General features: G+C 34.8%; 2 protein-coding genes across 9 annotated transcripts in view; one reads left to right on the top strand and one right to left on the bottom strand.

Annotated features, from left to right (window-relative positions):
• LOC136968886 (nesprin-1-like) overlaps positions 1-1,207 on the top strand; it is an 83,669-nt gene extending 82,462 nt beyond the window's left edge. For all 4 annotated transcript variants that reach the window (XM_067262946.1, XM_067262947.1, XM_067262945.1 and 1 more), the window contains one exon: positions 145-1,207. In XM_067262946.1, coding sequence (XP_067119047.1) covers positions 145-370 — 226 coding nt within the window. In that variant the 3' untranslated portion in view covers positions 371-1,207. The remainder of the gene's footprint in view (positions 1-144) is intronic.
• Positions 1-18,762, bottom strand: part of LOC136968887 (uncharacterized) — a 75,080-nt gene that overhangs the window by 51,807 nt on the left and 4,511 nt on the right. For 3 of the 5 annotated variants that reach the window (XM_067262950.1, XM_067262948.1, XM_067262952.1), the window contains exons 3-4: positions 16,094-16,150; positions 15,737-16,021 (exon numbers count right to left, since the gene is read on the bottom strand). In XM_067262950.1, coding sequence (XP_067119051.1) covers positions 15,737-16,021; positions 16,094-16,150 — 342 coding nt within the window. Of the gene's footprint in view, positions 1-3,054; positions 3,197-14,731; positions 14,835-15,736; positions 16,022-16,093; positions 16,151-18,762 lie in introns of those variants that run through there. The other 2 variants (XM_067262949.1, XM_067262951.1) reach the window with 2 other exon arrangements.

The raw sequence follows: 18,762 nt of genomic DNA, 5'->3' as shown, positions 1-18,762 counted from the left end.
TGGTTACTCTACATTGGAAAAAATATTCTAGAAATTTCAGTCATCATTTCTACAAAAAATCAAAATGTCTAAAAAACATCTTTACAATCTGATAACTTTTATCTACTTTCACTATATATATTTTTAATATTCTAATTCTTTCAGTTTGAGAGAATCTGAAGTAGAACGATCAAGACTGAACCGTTGTTACCGATATTTGTCTCGAGTGGCAAGGGCATCATTACCCATCCAGGGACTCATGCTGTTGCTGTTGGGCATAGCCAGTCTGGTTCCCATGTCAGAAAACGATTTCAGCTGCGTGCTTACGAATAATTTTGCCAGATCGTTCGACCCCATGCTGAAATATCCAGACGGCCCTCCGCCCATATGAATCGGCACGATGACTTTTCTAATCGCATCGTACGGAAAAGATTGTCGTCATTTCGATTTACCATAATGGTGCCGATGTTTTGTAATGTGTATGTTATCCTATCGCGACAGTCGAAAGAACGGAAATATTCAAATAAATTATTATAACGTGCCTAATTGACGTTCCAGAAAATCAAAAAGTACATATCTATAAAATTGCCTTAGAAGTTCATTCCATCTGTTTCGAAAGACATGCAAAATACTCTGATAAAAGTAAGATCGGGCCTTAATAACTAGCATATTATGCAGCTTATTTACTGTGTTGTGATAACGTGTATTGCTGTCATATTGACACGACTAATACGGTGCGAACGTACGTATTGTATCTTTTGTGTTGTTCGACCTCGTGTCGGGTACACGAGGTCGTAAATTTCATTTTAATCGGGATATTTAAAAGGTTAACATCCGAAATTTTGTAAAAAGTTACCAGCATATCGGAAGGATATGTATAATAATTTTAGATACTGCTACATAGTGTTGAGTGATCTCCAATTTTTATTATTTTGTTGTTATAGATTTATAGAATTTATAACCGAATGGTGCTATCCCATTTCAATTGTAATTGTTAGTCATTGTTAAAATTTTTTAGTTGCAAACATAGCTTTTAGATGCCTGTTATTGTTTTATTTTTTGAATTTTATGAAGACGTTAACATTTAATAATGTATGTAAAGACGATAACTGTTTTCACGGCTCCAAATTTAAATTTCCACGCTTAAACGAGAAACAAAATTAATGTTTTTTGGTCCGTCATTATTGTATACAAAATAATAGTCAAATAAATCGTTGATTTTTCCATACGTGAGAATTTCTTTATTTTTAAGTACCCGAGGTGCCTAATAAGGCATGCCTCTTTTCAGGATTGATCTAGTATGCCAATCAATCCAATTGCATCCACGCATAGTGCCATTGTCATGCTGGATAAACAATTCAGATAGGACAATATGTTTCCCCGCTTGGGAAACACATTGTCCTAGCTCCAAGGGGCCCCCCCCCAAATTCCATTATCAACAAACACTAGAAAATTCATGACTTTTAACCTATTTTGCAAATATAAAAAAAAAACTAATGAACAATGTCCCATGCAACTTTGTCATATATTAACTAAAACTTGGCCTTGAACGTATGATACCCATTTTTATTGTTTGTGGATAGTCTTTATACAGTCTGCGGGTGCTGCAGGCCACAACTAATTGGAGAAATAAATCCATATCCATTTTAATGACTTACACTGTTACCTCATACTCAACACAATGGTACGTTCAAACTTTTCATTGCCAAAATTCCCTAAATCGAAAAATTTCATGACCCATTTACACTAAACTAAACATTAAAATTTAGGTTATTGGATTGAGTGTTTATATTTAAGCCAGATTATCAAGCTATATTAAGGCCTTAATAAAGTCTAATAATTTGGCAGATCATTTGGCTGTAAACATAAATAGTAATTATAGTGTTAAACCTCTTCTTTCCCAATTATATATATATATATAATAAAATGGTCTAAATTGTACATACTATGGTAACTTAGTATAATAGTCTCATATGTATGATAAGCCCATAAACTCAAATACAATGTAATTACTATTATATATATATTATACTATTATAGTCTTAAATTCTGAAATGTTTTATATGAACATAACATTTATTAAAACTGTAAAAACTGCCTTACACACTTGCAGCTTATAAGACTGAAGCATGCAATGCCATAATGTTGTAAATGCCAAAAACACTTTTCTAGTAAATTATTGTAAAATTGACATGAATTCAAAGAATAAAAAGCTTACTAACTTGTAAGTTAAAAATTCTCTGGAATATCAAAATGATGTAAATATAAGCTGATATGTTTTAAGTGCCAAAACTCACATGACTTGCACTCTAGTGCCTTAAATGTTACGGCTCCACATAAATTCAACTTCAAAATACAGCTACTTACAATGCCACTATCGCCACATTATTATTCTGCAGCAGAAAACATTGCATTTAGAATTCAATAAAACATTTAGAGAAAAATGGCATTTGCAATATTATAGCATTGCTCGCTTCATGGTAACTTGTTTATATTGTACTCGCATACACATTTCTTCTGGAATACTCTAAAATTTAAATTTTATTTATTTAAAATTATTAGATTTAACAAGAACAGACAGCTTACCTCCTGCCAAATTGCTTACTAATTATTTAGCCTCATAGCCCCATAAAGAATCCAGTTGTTCATTTGGTATTTGAAGTAACTATTCGCTAGATATATTTATTACGCATACACACAAATCTGTGAATTGCATTACTTTTGTAGTCATTGACAACCAATATGATTGATAGTTATTTTATAATGGAAAATGAAAAATATTGTTTGTTAAACTTAAACTTTTCAATGCCAAGGAAAACTCGCACTTAATTCTCTTCTTTCCCATCATTTTAATTATTTTTTCTTCTATTCAATTATTTTCTATTATATTATTATAAGCATCTATGATCAAATTAATGTGTTAAGTCAAACAATTCTAAACTGTTCTAAGACGAATTACACAAAAATTGATTATAAACATCGTAATCATGAATTATTAGCTATTGATCTCTTTTGAAACATGAAATTGATAAATGTAGATTTAACTGAAATAAAATAAAAAAGGATGATAAAATTGCATTTTTATTATATAAAATTTTATATGACGAATCTTTTTCTTAAAAGTTCATAATTATAGTTGTAGTGTGTTATGTATTTGATATGCTCTCTTTCTCTGAACTGTTTTCCACCAATTCTGTATAATCGTCACTGCCAATTCCTACGAAAACAAGAATTCAATATTTTAAAATTAAAATTCATGTTAAAGTTTTTAAAGTCACATTTTCTAACCATTTTAGAATTTGGTTTTGCTTTAAAACATTATTTGTTAGCAAAGTAGCATTTCGTTCTCCTTTAACGTATAAGACAACTCCCAGTGTCCCGTATCAACTTATTCACCCAGAACTACTTTTCTGCAGTTTATATCTTTGTTATTCTAGTGTTTTTGGGTTAGAAGATGGTGTTTGTTAACAGAATACATTTTCCAATTGATTTTCTTTGACGTGATTTTGATTGCTAATGTTATGGGTTGTAGAAACACAAAAACACTAGAATAATAAAGAAATTAACCCAGAAATCAGTTTTAGGTGAATAGATTTGTTCTCCTGTTTTTCACAATAAAATACAGAAAATATGAAAACAGTATTTCATATGTTCAACACATTGTATTAATGCAAATTGTGTTGACAAGAAGAAAAAGAAATGAGTTACTTGTGGATGAAAATACTATATTCTATATTCCTCATGATCTCTGCCAAAATCGGTAAGAGGGAAAACCTATTGACACTTCCTGGTTCTGTCTGTATACTTCCATTGAATTGAAAATAATTGTTTTCTGTGATGAGAAAGAGACCCTCTTGCAAATGTTCAACACATTTGCAAGAGCAATAAAAAGTCAAATATAAAAATTAACAACAGTGTTGCAGTGTTACAATCACAATTTATTAGCATAATTAAGACGTACTCGCTAGTACTTTTGACAACTTACAACCACCATCCTCAGGCATAAAAGAAATCTAATACAATTCATTTTTGAACAGACTTTTTAAAACTGTCTTTTGGTGTTCATTTTTATGGTTGAAAATTATAACACTGCCAAAAGACAGTTTTTCTGCACTTTCAGTAGTAAAGATTGTATAGTATCTTTATTCTTTCATCTACTTTCATTTGCATTGTTTTACAAATATTTTTCTAATCTTGTATTGTTTATGATTATATCTGAAGAATTGTGAGCATCATATATTATTATGAGGGTCAAAGCATACACCCACTGTGAAGTTGGATTATTCTTAACTCATTCCACCCACCATGGCTGCTATAAAGAACACCTGTCCAGAATTACAACCAAAATTGGAGCTGTCTATGATAACTAGCATAGTGTCGCAGCGATGTTCAAAGACAAGAAATCGAACATACAGACTGCTCAAATGGTAAAATTGTTTCTTGAAAATAATCATTTAAATCTGTTAGTTGCAGATAAAGATAAAAGATTTGTGCTATGTAAAAATTAGGACTGCCTATCAAGAGCCGATGAATTCCTAGAGCAATCTAAGTCTGTTGTATTAAAAGAAAACCCAACGGTGACTATACTAAGGAAGACGCATAAGGTCATAGCACTCCAGGAATGATAGCTTCATTAGTAGGGCCTCTCAATCTGCCAACAAATGTTGCTTGACCAAGATTGTTCTTCGTGGTAAAGACTCATAAACCTGCATGACCCTTAAGACCTTTGGTTAATAAATGTTCTCACACCCCACATACTTCCTAGAGACAACACTAGTGAAACAAATTACAGCTTTAGTTCCACCCTCTGTCATCAAGTCAAAGAATCTGCCCAATTGCTCATACCACTTGTATAAAACTGACATGGTTTCCTTATATCCATTGGTGCCACATATTGAAGCAGTCAAACTTGTAAATGTGCTGCTACTTAGCTCTGGATACCCAGTGTCACAAGTGTTACATTTACAAGAGGGTCTCTTTCTCATCACAGAAAACAATTATTTTCAATTCAATGGAAGTATACAGACAGAACCAGGAAGTGTCAATAGGTTTTCCCTCTTACCGATTTTGGCAGAGATCATGAAGAATATAGAATATAGTATTTTCAATGCCCCTTTGGGTGTTCACTATCCAGTCCTGTATTTACAATATGTAGATGATATCTTGCTTGCACGGGATGGCTCTACAGAAAAATTACATGTCTTTATTCATATGTTAGCTTCTATATATCCAACTATCAACTTTACTGTGGAAGAACTAAATGCCAAAATCTCTTTGTTTAGATCTGTAAATATATAGATTACCTGAACTGCTATTTTCTGTATACAATAAAAACAACAGGATGCCACATATTGTTCCCACAACTGCATTCCAGCCTTCACACTTTGTAAATTCTGAAATTCTTTTATTCGCAGAGCACTCCTTCTCCCATCCACCCAGACATTAGTAAACAAAGAATTATAACTTATTAATAGGGCAGTGCACAATGCTGGTTGTTTTCCTTCCAGGTTTTGTTATCTCTATAACCAGGTCAAAAACAAGTTGTTTCTGCAGTCTTACCTCCACAACAAAGATAAACTGAGGATAGTATAAACCCCAATACCATTTTTGGGCCCTATACTGCAGAGAATAGCACATCTTTTTAAAAAGCATGGCTTTACTTTGCCTGTAGCCCCCCAACCTACACTGCAAAAGAGTGTTATGTAATGATAGAGACACACTCACATTAAATGAAAAATCAGGGGTCTACAAAATTCCGTTACAACACGTACTATCGGGAGAGCAAATTGTTTACATTGGGGCTACTACTAGAATGCTAGTCCCGTATCCTGGAACATCAAGATGATATTAAAAACAACAGACCAGCAACCGAGTTATCTAAAAGGATACTGGACCAGGATTATCCATCACTGTGGGCACACACCAAATTACTTAAGTGGTGCAATGATCAAAGAGAGTTATTTATATGAGAGAACCTCTATATATCTGCTGTAACACCATTCAATACACCAACCATAGAAATCCCATAACTGTGGGTAACGTCATTCAAACGATTTAATTTGTAATTTTGTATTCACACGTGTACCAGAACCATATATGGCTTACTAAATTCCTTTTTTAAGTGTTTTTGGAAAATATGACATCAATTACTATGTACTTCTATAATTTTTTGAAAATATTTCAATTTAATTTCAATTTGTTCTGTATTCCATCAATGTCACTTGAATAATTTTAAAAAGTCCATTCAAAAACTGAACGTTTGAAAATTAATTGTATTCGATTTCTTTTTCACCTGAGGATGGTGGCCATAAGCTGTCAAAATTACTAGCAAGTAACTCTTAGTTATGCTAATAAATCACGACTGCAATGTCGCAACATTGTTGTGTTAATTATTTTATTTGATTGTTGGCATGAAGTGTCTTTTTATGATTAAGAAAAAATTATCAAGTACAGTAGAGCATCGTTTATCCGAAAACCAGTCAACCGAAACGTCGGTTAACCGAAAGCTCTCCAGTCGGACTGTGTTGTGCTGAATTGAACGTTTTTGATACTAGATTAACTTCTAAAGTATAATTTTTTTGTTTTTATATTTTTCAATATATTTAGTTTGTTTGTACAAAATAAAGAAATAATTTTTAACGATACAATAGCCTTGATTATTATTATAAAAATTTTTGTTAAGCTTAAAATCGATGAAAATTCAACACAAAGCAACACGCAACGGAGAAAAATTTCAACATCAGATAGGTTAAAATATTTTTTCATACATAATCGGTAATCCGAACAAATCACTAATCTGAACAACCCCAGTCCCCAATTGATTCCGATTTCCAACTCTCTACTATATTTTATAATGTTTATGTATTTTTGATATTTTATATCTAAAAACTGAAATATGGAAAAGACAGATGAAAACAAACCGATGAAATTGATTTAGATCATTGTATTTAGCTCACTGCTGTACATTATCCACTAATATTCTAATTAATGTAGCAATATCCTTTAACTGCCTAATCTGCTTTCTTTTCTAAAAAAGTCACATTACCAATAATTTGTTTGTTTGTTAATATTGTAATGCTAATGAGGAACTGTTATGAAATTGTATTTTTTTGTATTATCTTTATACTCGTGTTCTCCTAATGTTCTTTTGTTCTATCTATCTTTGTTCTCGCTTACCTGTAGACTTTTAACGGAGGACATGTATGCAAATTGTAACAATAAATTTACTTTTGTAACAGACTATGAGACTGATACTATAAGAAAATGAACACTTTACAAATTTTAGTTTGTTAGTTGTGAAAGAGATACCCCCGGGATATGGTCCAAGCAGTGCCGGCCCGAGGCAAGTCTTAGGATGGAGCAAGATCCTATTATGGCACCCCCTTGGTTGTCCCTGATATATACCAGTGATACATGCAAAGAAGTAACTTGGAAGATCTCAACAACATCTTAATTAAGTATCTGTCTAATTTGTCGATTGAAAACAGCCGTACTCGTTGGCACTGCACTCCTCACAGTACCTATAGGAACAGTTCATATAGAATGAAAAAATATATATATGTAGGATTAAGGTACATTTCTTTATCACAAATATTACTTTTATAATGAAATCACTCATTGGTATTATTTTACTAACTAGTAAATGAAAATTCAGTCAATATTCATTGACAAGATCAATAAGCATTATCAACTTTGGTATCGGTACTTATTTATTATGTTCACTAATTAATGTAACGATACTTATAAAATTCTTAACTATTCAGGCTACAGGCTCCTAATAATAACAACAATAATAAACTACTTAAATCACCTGGAGAACAAGTTTTAATTAAATCGCTGCTTACGAACTTTTGCACTTGCAAATTTTTTTATGATCTCCTCATACGATAATGTCAGCTATATCATTTTCAATGCACAGCAAGGCTAGATCAGAAAGCTTGTCTTCTGCAAGAGTCGACCTAAGGTACAGTACTTTATGATTCAATAAAGAAATTATAATTTTAAAAAAAACTGTTTTCTATTTAATTCAAATCTTGCATAAATTTTGGGACGCCCTTTATAATACAAAGTAGGTACAGGACAGTACATCTCATAGATATCTCTGTAAAGTAAGAAAGAATATCTTAACGAATAAAAAAATACTTACTCACACGTCAGCTGACAAGTGAAATTCATGCAGAAAGCGCGGGAACATGCTCGGCAGTGCTGGCGCTTTGAAATGGATGCGCCAACTAAAATGACAGCGCCTGTGGTGGCAACACTGGTAATGTAACTGAGGTGGGGGTGGAACTCTGCCCACGCACTCGACCTGCACGTATCACAACAGATAAGGCCGTTCACATACTGGCCACATGATCGCAATCAAAATATCAAAAAGTAAAAAAAAAATTTTTTTTCTTTAATTTTCTTTACCACTGAGGCACCCCCTAGGACTTAGCACCTGGAGCGGCTGCTCTGTTTGCCCTATAGTAGGGCCGGCTCTGGGTCCGAGTATGTTGATGGAATGTTAAGGTCAATGATAAGGCATTAACATTTGTATTTATGGTCATAGAAGATAATTATGTGGATGATATCGAAAACCATACACATGCTTGGAAGCATTAGATCTATTCAATTTAAATACTAAGTTTGGCTTATTGCACATTTTACAATTAACAAAAAAATCTTTTAATATATGTAAGAAAACTCAGTCCATGTCAGAATATAAACAGAATTACATTGTATCACAAGCTGAAGGGAGGATGCAAATTCAATAATTGCATTATTGCAAATGATTGCAATTATGAAGTATGCATTAGTTATTTTAATGGAACCGTCAGAATCATATGAGGCCAAATACCAAGCCTAAAACAAAGAGAAAATAAAATATTTTTTTCATACTGTGGCTTTATTAAACCTTATTTATTTTCTTTTCTTTACTTTCCTTATACTATCTTCCTGTAGTAACAATTTTACTTCCGTTTTCTATTTACTTAACCACGCGGTAGTTAGTCGACACATGTGGCCTGGACGGTAATAAAAACAAAAAGGGTGTGACACCGAGGGGTCGAGGGGTTACGTCAGAGGAGATAGGAGGACAGGAGCGAGAGGAAGGAAGATTTTTCGGAGAGAGAGAAAAACGGGACGAACAGAAACAAAGAAAGTTATTAAGGAACGGATCCGAGGTTTTTTTTTCTTATTTATTACCGCCAGTCACCCCTTCGAACCAATTTTCAGTCTTATCATCTCTGTTTAATTCTCTTCCACCTTATCTTTCTCTAGGGCCCTGTACTTAGTTAAGCTAGATATAAGTTAGAATAAGTTCTTTGTCTTGTCGGCACGCGGGGACTAATTGATGACATTGTTACGCGCAGTCCCAAATGTATTTGTATTAGTAATTAGTAAGTGTGTGTAATCGTTTCTTTGTAAATTATTTATGTTCGCTGAAATTAATAAACCTTTTTTTTTATTCTATCAAAGCCGAGCGACTCTCAGGGTCTTGTTATTTCATATACTCGGCTAACAATGGCGTCCGCGACAGGATTCTGTTAGTAACGGGATACGGTTTTTATTGTATAGAACGTAGCATTGTATTATCGTGCCTGTAGATTTAAGGCCCTACAATTTGTAATCAATTGTATTATTTTTATATCATTAATTATGGATGATTGTAACCAGAACAATCTTGCTACATCCTCAGGAGGCGAGGGTGAGGGGATCCCTCCGGTAGTCACAGGGTTTCTAGGAATGGTTCCCATTTTTTCTAATAGTGGCAGTGATTTGGTTAATGTCCGCCAATTCTTCAAGACCATAGATAATATATCTCGCCTGGCTGGGTGGAACAGTGAAGTGAAATTGGCTGTCTTACAAGCTCGGTTAAAAGGGGGGCCATTATCGACGTTCTTCAGCTTGGCTGACCAAGATCCTTGTACTTTTGAGGGAATTAGGCAAAAATTAATTCAATGTTACGAAAAGCGAGAACTTAAGGAAAAGAATGCACTCGACCAACTCTTAAGTATTAAGCAGAACCATGATGAGACGGTATGTGACTATGTCATCCGCATGAATACACTGTTGTCGAAGGCCGCTTCCAATAACGAAAAAATTGGTGCCTTGAGGGATGACATTATTAGAGAGAGATTTATAAAGGGCCTAAGGCCCCAGCTAAAGGGATACGTATTAAGGAGAGAACCCCAGACCTTAGATCAGGCAATTAAGGAAGCGGAGAGGGAAGAACGGGTCGAACTCGAGTGTAACGTTAGTAGAGAAAATAAATTTGTACACACCATTGAAATAAAGAACCCAACCGCTAATGAGGATCCGAATGGTGTGATGAATATTGTGAAAACAAAGGAAGACGATAGACTTGAAAGGTTGGAAAAAATGGTGGGGTCGTTATGTAGTACTGTTAATGGTTTGGTCGAAAGACTGGGTGGAAATCTAGATAAAAATAAGGATAGCCCGAACCGATCTGTCCTAAAAAGGTGTTACATTTGTGGGAATCCTCGCCACCTGGCCCGCCAGTGCCCTCAACGGAATATAAATGATTTAAACTAATTACGGGGCGTGATGATAGCCAGTATCACGTCCCATGCATCGAGCTAACCCTGGCCCCTAATGTGTTCTTCTCTAAAAAGGGCCTTCCCCTCATTCTTGGTGATGCTTATGGTACCAGTATCAAGTTTCTGGTCGATACGGGTGCGGAAAGGTCCGTGCTAAGCCTGAAGATCGCTCAGAGCGAGATATGGAGTAGGGGACCGAACGGTGCACTTCACAGGAGTTGGAAACGACTACGAGGAATCGGTGGGGAGGTTATCGAATGCGAATGGGAGTCTAATATCAAGATCGAAAGAGGAGGGAGAACTCAAAATGTTCAAATGACTTGCATGCACTTGCCATCCGAAGTCGAATACGAAGGAGTATTGGGTATGGATGTGTTAAACAGGTTCCCGGAAGTATTAATTGAAACAGGTGAGAATGTAACATCTTGGAATAGAACCGAAATTGATGACTTTTATCAGTGTTGTGGATTCAGAAGGGAGGAATCCGATAATACGATGGAGGTTAATTTATCCCATTTGAAAGACTACGAAAAAAAGGAAGTGGAGCGTATCTTTAATGAACACCCCGGATGTTTCGCACGGAAAATAGAAGATTTGACCGGTACTAAGGAATTTCTTCATACACCTATCATTAAGAGTAACCAAATAATTAATACAAAACAATATAGAATACCGCAATGTTATTTGAGTGAACTAAAGAAAATGATAGTTTCATATCTGAAGGCGGGGATTTGCGAGGAGAGTACTTCTGAATGGAATTCCCCCCTTCACATTGTCCCGAAGGAGTCCGGCGAGTTAAGGGTTACTCTCGATCTACGAAGAATTAACGAAGTAACCCAGTCCCAGGAGTTCCCTCTAGCCCGTGTGGATGAGATCTTAACGAAGTTTCAGGGAAGCAAATTCTTCTCGGTAATCGACCTAAAGTCTGGATATTTCCAGATACCCATACATGAATCAACACGTCATTTCTTTGCTTTCTCTACTCCTTGGGGAAAATTCCAGATGTGCCGCCTCCCGCAAGGTGGAAAGAATAGCGGGAGGTATTTTCAATACGCCATGTCTAGGCTGTTGGGGAGATTCATAGATATCAATTGTTTCGTCTTTCAAGACGATATTGTGTTGTTCTCCCAATCCTTTGAAGATCACGTGAAACTCCTAAGGGAGGTAATCTCTATATTAGACAAAGCCAACTTGAAATTGCACCCAAAAAAATCGAAATTCATGGTGAAAGAAGTGCGGTATCTGGGACACATCATCGATAGTAAGGGGATACGACCTGATCCCTGCAACGTGGATGCGATTAAAGAAGTCCAACCCCCGCGTAATGTGAAAGACGTCAGGAGTTTCCTCGGAATGGTGGGATTCTTCCGCAACTTTATCCCAAACTTTGCCGAGATTGCTCTTCCTCTTACATATCTGACTAAAAAATATGTAAAGTTCTTATGGGACGACCAGTGCCAATCAAGCTTCGAAAAATTTAAAGAACTATTATCTAAACCCCCTGTGCTATCTCATCCCGACTTTAAAATACCTTTTTTCATGCACTCGGACGCTTCAGATACCTGGGCTGGTGCGGTCTTAGAACAGGAAAGCGAAGGGAAACTCATTCCCATTGGTTACTTTAGTAGGAAGTTCCGTGGGCCCGAACTAAAATATTCCACTATCGAGAAGGAATGCTACTCAATAATCTTAGCCCTCCGCCACTTTAAACATCTTATTCTTGGTCAGAAGGTCACTGTGCTTTCCGACCACAAACCTTTAACCTTTGTGAAAAATATGAAAAATCACAATAACCGCCTCATGAGATGGGCCGTAGAATTATCTAATTTTGATTTGGTCATTACGCATGTTCAAGGAAAGAGTAACCCAGTGGCTGATTTATTGTCTCGACCACATGGTAGTAGAGAAGAAGCCCCCTCAAACAGCGATGTCATTAATTGCATCAGTGAAGAGTTGTGGAAAAAGGTAAAGAAGTCCCAGATTGGGGACAGAATTTTTGGTCCAATGAGAAATCATTTAATTAAATTCCCACCCTCTTACAATGATTACCCGAGTAGTGGCATACTTCCTGAGTATCAAGTAGATGGTGATGTATTAGTCCACGTACGACCGGGACGGTTTGGAATACGTCAATGGAGGCGTGTTTGTGTAGGGGAAACAGCAATTAATGACGTAATTAAAGCATTCCATGAATCACCATTAGCCGGACACTACGGCAAAGAAAAAACGTGTGACCTGATCAACCGTTACTACTACTTCAAGAAGATGAAAAAACTCGTCGATAGATTCGTGAAGTTCTGCAAAGTTTGCCAACAACATAACTTACATCAAGGAAGAGCCCCCTTTCAAGAAACGGAAGTCGCTAATTATCCGTTTCAAAAGGTGTCAATCGACATAATTGGCCCTTTAAATCAAACACATAAGGGTAATCGTTATATTCTCACCATAATTGACATGTTTACTCGATACACAGAAGCCGTCCCTTTAAGGGACCAATCTGCGGCCTCTGTAGCCAATGTGTTTTTCGAAAGGATAGTCTGCAGATATGGCAGTCCCGAGATCATCATCTCTGACCGGGGCACGAATTTTACGTCCTCCATCTTTAATGAAATGTGCAACATCCTTACCGTCAAGCACAATGTTACGACATCATATCGCCCTTGTTCGAACTCAGTTTGTGAACGTGTGAACAAATCCATCAGTAACCTTTTGGCCAGAATATCAGGCGGCAGCAACAACAATTGGGATACCTTCTTACAGACTGCTGTGTTCGCTTATAATAATGCTACACACTCCTCTACTAGTGAGTCACCTTCATTTCTTCTTTACGGATTTGATCCTAAATTCCCTCATGCGTTCCCTGTTGAACAGACAAATGACTACCCGGGTATTCGGGAGTATCGTGATTTCCTTATGGATAAGCTACGATGCATCCGTGAATCGGCATACGAATTAAGTCGCAACCGTAACAAACTTAACCGTAACCGCATCAACACAGGGAGGAAGGTGAGGAGCTTTGAGGTAGGGCAGAAAGTTTGGATGTTAAGGAAAGGGAAGAAGCAAGGCAAGTTTTCTCCAAAATATTTAGGTCCTTTCCGTGTCTCTCGCCTCCTGGGGCCTGTTAACGCGGAAATCCAAAATTGTAATAAAAAGGAAAAACTTGTTGTACACATAGACAGACTAAAACCGTGCTTCTCAAACTTCCGTGAGCCTAGACGGAAGCGTAACATCCCAATTGGACACGAAGGATCACAATCCGGAGAGATCGAGGAGATTGAAGAGGAAGAAGACATCCCTCACCTACCCACTGCGCAACGGGCGAGCTACAATAGGTATAATCAACATAACCAGCAGCATCAAGGAGACCGCAAGGATTCGGGTAATGAGACCATGCTGGAACAGAGGGGTAATATCTCCCACCCGTATAACTTACGGGGGCAGAAAGTGGACTATCGCCGGCTTCACTTTGGAAGATGAACTGTAGTTCATCATCCATTAATGGTTGTGTATCTCCATATTAATGTTTCTGTTAATTGTTAATATGTCTTTTGGTGGGGACGTATGTGGCTTTATTAAACCTTATTTATTTTCTTTTCTTTACTTTCCTTATACTATCTTCCTGTAGTAACAATTTTACTTCCGTTTTCTATTTACTTAACCACGCGGTAGTTAGTCGACACATGTGGCCTGGACGGTAATAAAAACAAAAAGGGTGTGACACCGAGGGGTCGAGGGGTTACGTCAGAGGAGATAGGAGGACAGGAGCGAGAGGAAGGAAGATTTTTCGGAGAGAGAGAAAAACGGGACGAACAGAAACAAAGAAAGTTATTAAGGAACGGATCCGAGGTTTTTTTTTCTTATTTATTACCGCCAGTCACCCCTTCGAACCAATTTTCAGTCTTATCATCTCTGTTTAATTCTCTTCCACCTTATCTTTCTCTAGGGCCCTGTACTTAGTTAAGCTAGATATGTTAGAATAAGTTCTTTGTCTTGTCGGCACGCGGGGACTAATTGATGACATTGTTACGCGCAGTCCCAAATGTATTTGTATTAGTAATTAGTAAGTGTGTGTAATCGTTTCTTTGTAAATTATTTATGTTCGCTGAAATTAATAAACCTTTTTTTTTATTCTATCAAAGCCGAGCGACTCTCAGGGTCTTGTTATTTCATATACTCGGCTAACAATACTAACAGTCTTGTCACAATTTGGTGTCATAATGTGTATATAGATTTTGTAATTGTTCCACTGACTATCAGATTTGGGCAATGCCAACATAATTGTAACTAGCCTAGAGTTGACATCCACAAAAGTATCTGTCAAAGAAATTGCACATTTGTTGTGTGTTTGCCTTTGTGGCTAATTGAAACACTATCGTATCTCACAATCTATCTATATAGTAATCTCTCAATATGAGCATGTTTAAAACATGAAATGGATGATTTAATTTATAAGAACAAAACAAATATTTTAAAAATTACTTAAAATCATAATTTGAAAAATTCAAATTTGCTACTGTGTAGCTAGTTATCAATAGTTATCTATTTTACTAAGCATGGTGCAAAGCTATAATACAGAATTATACATGTATGCACAGAGCCAGCTCTAAATAAACATTGAGTATAGGTAAAGAATACTTGGAATCTTCTGGTAAAAACAAAAGGCCAAAAAAATAATATTTGTTAAGAGAAACTTTTTTGATTATTTTGATTAGAAATAAATAAATGAGAGTTACTTTAAATTAAAAATTCCAAGGGAAGTCATGGAATTTAAAGAAAAGCAAAAACAAACTTGAGTTTTAATGTCACCGTCCTTTAGCTAAAATTCAGTAAACTTAACATAAACTGTTTTATTAACATGTGTCTTATAAACTATATAGTCAAAATTGCATATTCCATATAAACATGGGAGTGTTGGGATTAGGCTTTTGCCTCATATTTTGCTTCAGCCTACTCATCTGTGCTCTTAATCATAGCCCGTTCTGTTTGTTCACACAATTATACACAGCACACTTTGCCAACAAAGCAACAGTACTGCCATACAATTGTGCCACCATAAAGAACAACTGTATTTTGTTATAAAATCTGCAAATCTTAGAAGATTTCAATGCCTTTCGGCATCTGCATGATTTTATATGCATTACACCTGCTTTGAGCCAATCCTGTATATACACTAAAAATTAATGTAGCAGTAATAATAATAATCAATAATTTCTAACCTTTCTAACCTCTTTTCTTTTACATTTTATATTTTCAGTATTCTTGAAAATACTTTGTTTCAGTTCTTTAAAAGATCCTACGGTTGCATTTGATCTTGAAATAAGTAATGGGCTTGTGTCAATATCCAATGATTTCTTTTTTTCTTTCACAGTTTTTACTTCAGTAATATTTTCTTTTTTGTCATCCTGAAGCAGGCATAAATTATTGGAATTGTTATTTACAATTGGACGTTCTATTGCATGTTTCAGTGCACTTAAGATATTCTCAGAATCAATTTTTTCAACCTAATTTTAAAATAATTTATCAATTTAAATTTAAATTTATTTTTATTTTTAATAAAATAAAAAAAAACTTACTTCAGAAAAATTTATGAGCGAGTTCTGTGCATTTTCGAATAATGTAGTCATAATTTTCTATCAAAAATATAGTAGTTATTAATACTCAGATTTTTTTAAAATAAATACACAAATATTAATATATCATCAATGTATATCTCTAACATTTATTTGAAGAGAGAGCATAAAACATAAGAACTAAGACATAAGAAAGAGCTGAAGGAGCATAAAACAATTAACAATTTATAAAAATATAGTATTTTAAACTAAAGACACTACATATTCTGTAAAAGTTGTGATTTGAAAGCAATGATTTCTTATGAACCATCACTACAAATTCTTCGTTTGACAGAGTACTTATAACATTTATAAAACAAGGACTTCTTTTTACTTATTGATAATTATAGTTCAAGAAAGATAACTGTATAATACAGTCCCAACCTGGCTCCCGGTGATTTTCACCTCTTTCCCAAGCTGAAAGAGTTTTTGGGTGGATTTGGAATGTTTTGAAACAGATGAGAGATGAAAGAAGCTGTCACTAACTGGCCATAGGAACTGGTGATGGAAGTCTATGACAAATGAATACAAAAACTAGTGTCGTGCTATGACAATTGCTTTTGGGGCAATATGCCATATTAATGTATATATATAAATTTAGTTTTAAGTTTTCTTTTGTTCTGTATTCGCTCAATTCCTCGCCCCAGTTTGGGATATTGTATAACATTAAGAGTTGGAATCCAAAAGAATCCTGTATATCGCTAATCACGTAAAAAAAAATAAAAATTATTGCTGTTATTTTTTTTTTGTGTACTGCTTCTCGTGGACTATTGTACACGAGAAGCAGTACATAATATAATGGCAACTATGTAGAGAAGTAACTGGTTTTACACTAATTGGGCTGCAATTTTTCCAAATTGCAGACCTATAAATTCCCACTGTCGTCCATAAGTAGTCCATAAGTAGTGATGTCTGTCCTTCCCTAATCTCAAAAACAGCATTATGTAGATGAAAGCTAAGACTGGATATGGAAAACTTAGGGGCAGGAGGCCCTGATTAACTATATACAAATTACTGATACAAACCTGAGGTCACATTATTTTAAATCAAAAATTTTCCTCTGAAACAAGTTAGATGACCGGCACAACTATTGCTAACAGGAAAAGTATGATGTACAGCAGCAAGACATTACTAAGTTGAGATAGAGAGCATATATTTTAAATTATTACTTAATAAAATTTTTCTGTTATTACTGTTTTTTTACTTTTTATTACCAGACATTCTTTACTTTCTGAACACACTTCATACTTTTTATAAAGCAACTCCAATTTCTCATAATACAAGAAAAAGAACTTAACCAGTTGTTTGTGGAGTACTGCTATTGGAGTAACCAGTTTTCGTTAAACTGTTGCGGAGTACTCCAGTTGGAGTAACTGTCAATTTTCTTTCGTAATTAACTAGTTGGTGGCGATTTAAGCACTGATTGGCTTTTATTTACATAGACTAAGTCTGTTTCAACGAATAAGATATTTGTTACCACCCCGTATTTTTAAATTTAGGCACGAAACTCCTCCATTCCATGTTAAGTCTATGGGAGACTTTTCTTTTGTTCATTTGACAATAAAATCCTACTTAGCATGCCCGTTAAGTTCTAATTGGTATATTATAGCTAAATGACTATCCTTTGACCAATAAGCATTGACTTGGGTTTGTGGGGTGGGAACTTTCTTGGAAAAAGTTATACCAACTTTGAGCTACATTGTCAGCTACAAACGTAAACAAACAATTATAAATCATTATTCTTATCTATTTTTAGCATGAATTTAATAAATTTTTATGTATGTTTATCCTATTTAACAAATAAGCTTGTTTTTAAAGCCATTCAGCCATAAATCTTTCAAAAAACAAAGTACTTCCGGTTATGGTGGTACTTCCGTAATACATAAGATATACATGTATAGTCATTAATATAATAAAGTAATAATCGCTTATTATAGTCTACTATTAGTACAATAAATTAAATAACGTATAAATAGAATCAAATACACATCATCAGTAATAAAAGTGTATTAACCTAGATTTAGAAAGGCCACCACCCCCCCACGCCGATCGGCGTTATAATCTATAGGCCGTATTATTTCTCTACATTGATTTAGAAAGCTGCAGTTTTTTTTATTTGACAGAAAATATACATGTCTAAGTAACGTATGTAACAAATTAATGGAAAATTTATAAAAAAAACGATTTTTTTAAAATATTTTAAAATCTTAAATTTTATTAATTTTTTTAAACGTACATAATATTTTGAAGTTAACAATCGTAAAGTGTAATATGTACGTGATAGAAAACTGAAAACAGATTATATCTACTACAATTTTTAAGTGAGATATCGCAAATCGAAAAACCACTTTAAAAACCACAAAACCTGTACGCAACAGCTGTGTTGTTTCGGATTATCCAGTGCGCAGCTGACAGGTTAAAAATGTCATTATTATTTCTTATTTATTATAAGAAAGTCAAATTTCCATCCCTGTTAAAAAATTTTCTATTTGGTTTTATGTGGAAATGATGTATGTATGTAGATTTAGATGTATGTAGATTTGATAGAGCTTAATGGGTAATATACAATGGCAATAAGCAATTACGATATCGTAGGATAAAAAAAATTTCCTGCAGAACAAAGATACAATTTA

The sequence above is a fragment of the Centruroides vittatus genome, unplaced genomic scaffold (assembly GCF_030686945.1).
Source record: "Centruroides vittatus isolate TY-2023 unplaced genomic scaffold, ASM3068694v2 contig_165, whole genome shotgun sequence".
Classification (NCBI taxonomy): domain Eukaryota; kingdom Metazoa; phylum Arthropoda; class Arachnida; order Scorpiones; family Buthidae; genus Centruroides; species Centruroides vittatus.
This window is presented reverse-complemented; position numbering and strand designations above follow the sequence as displayed.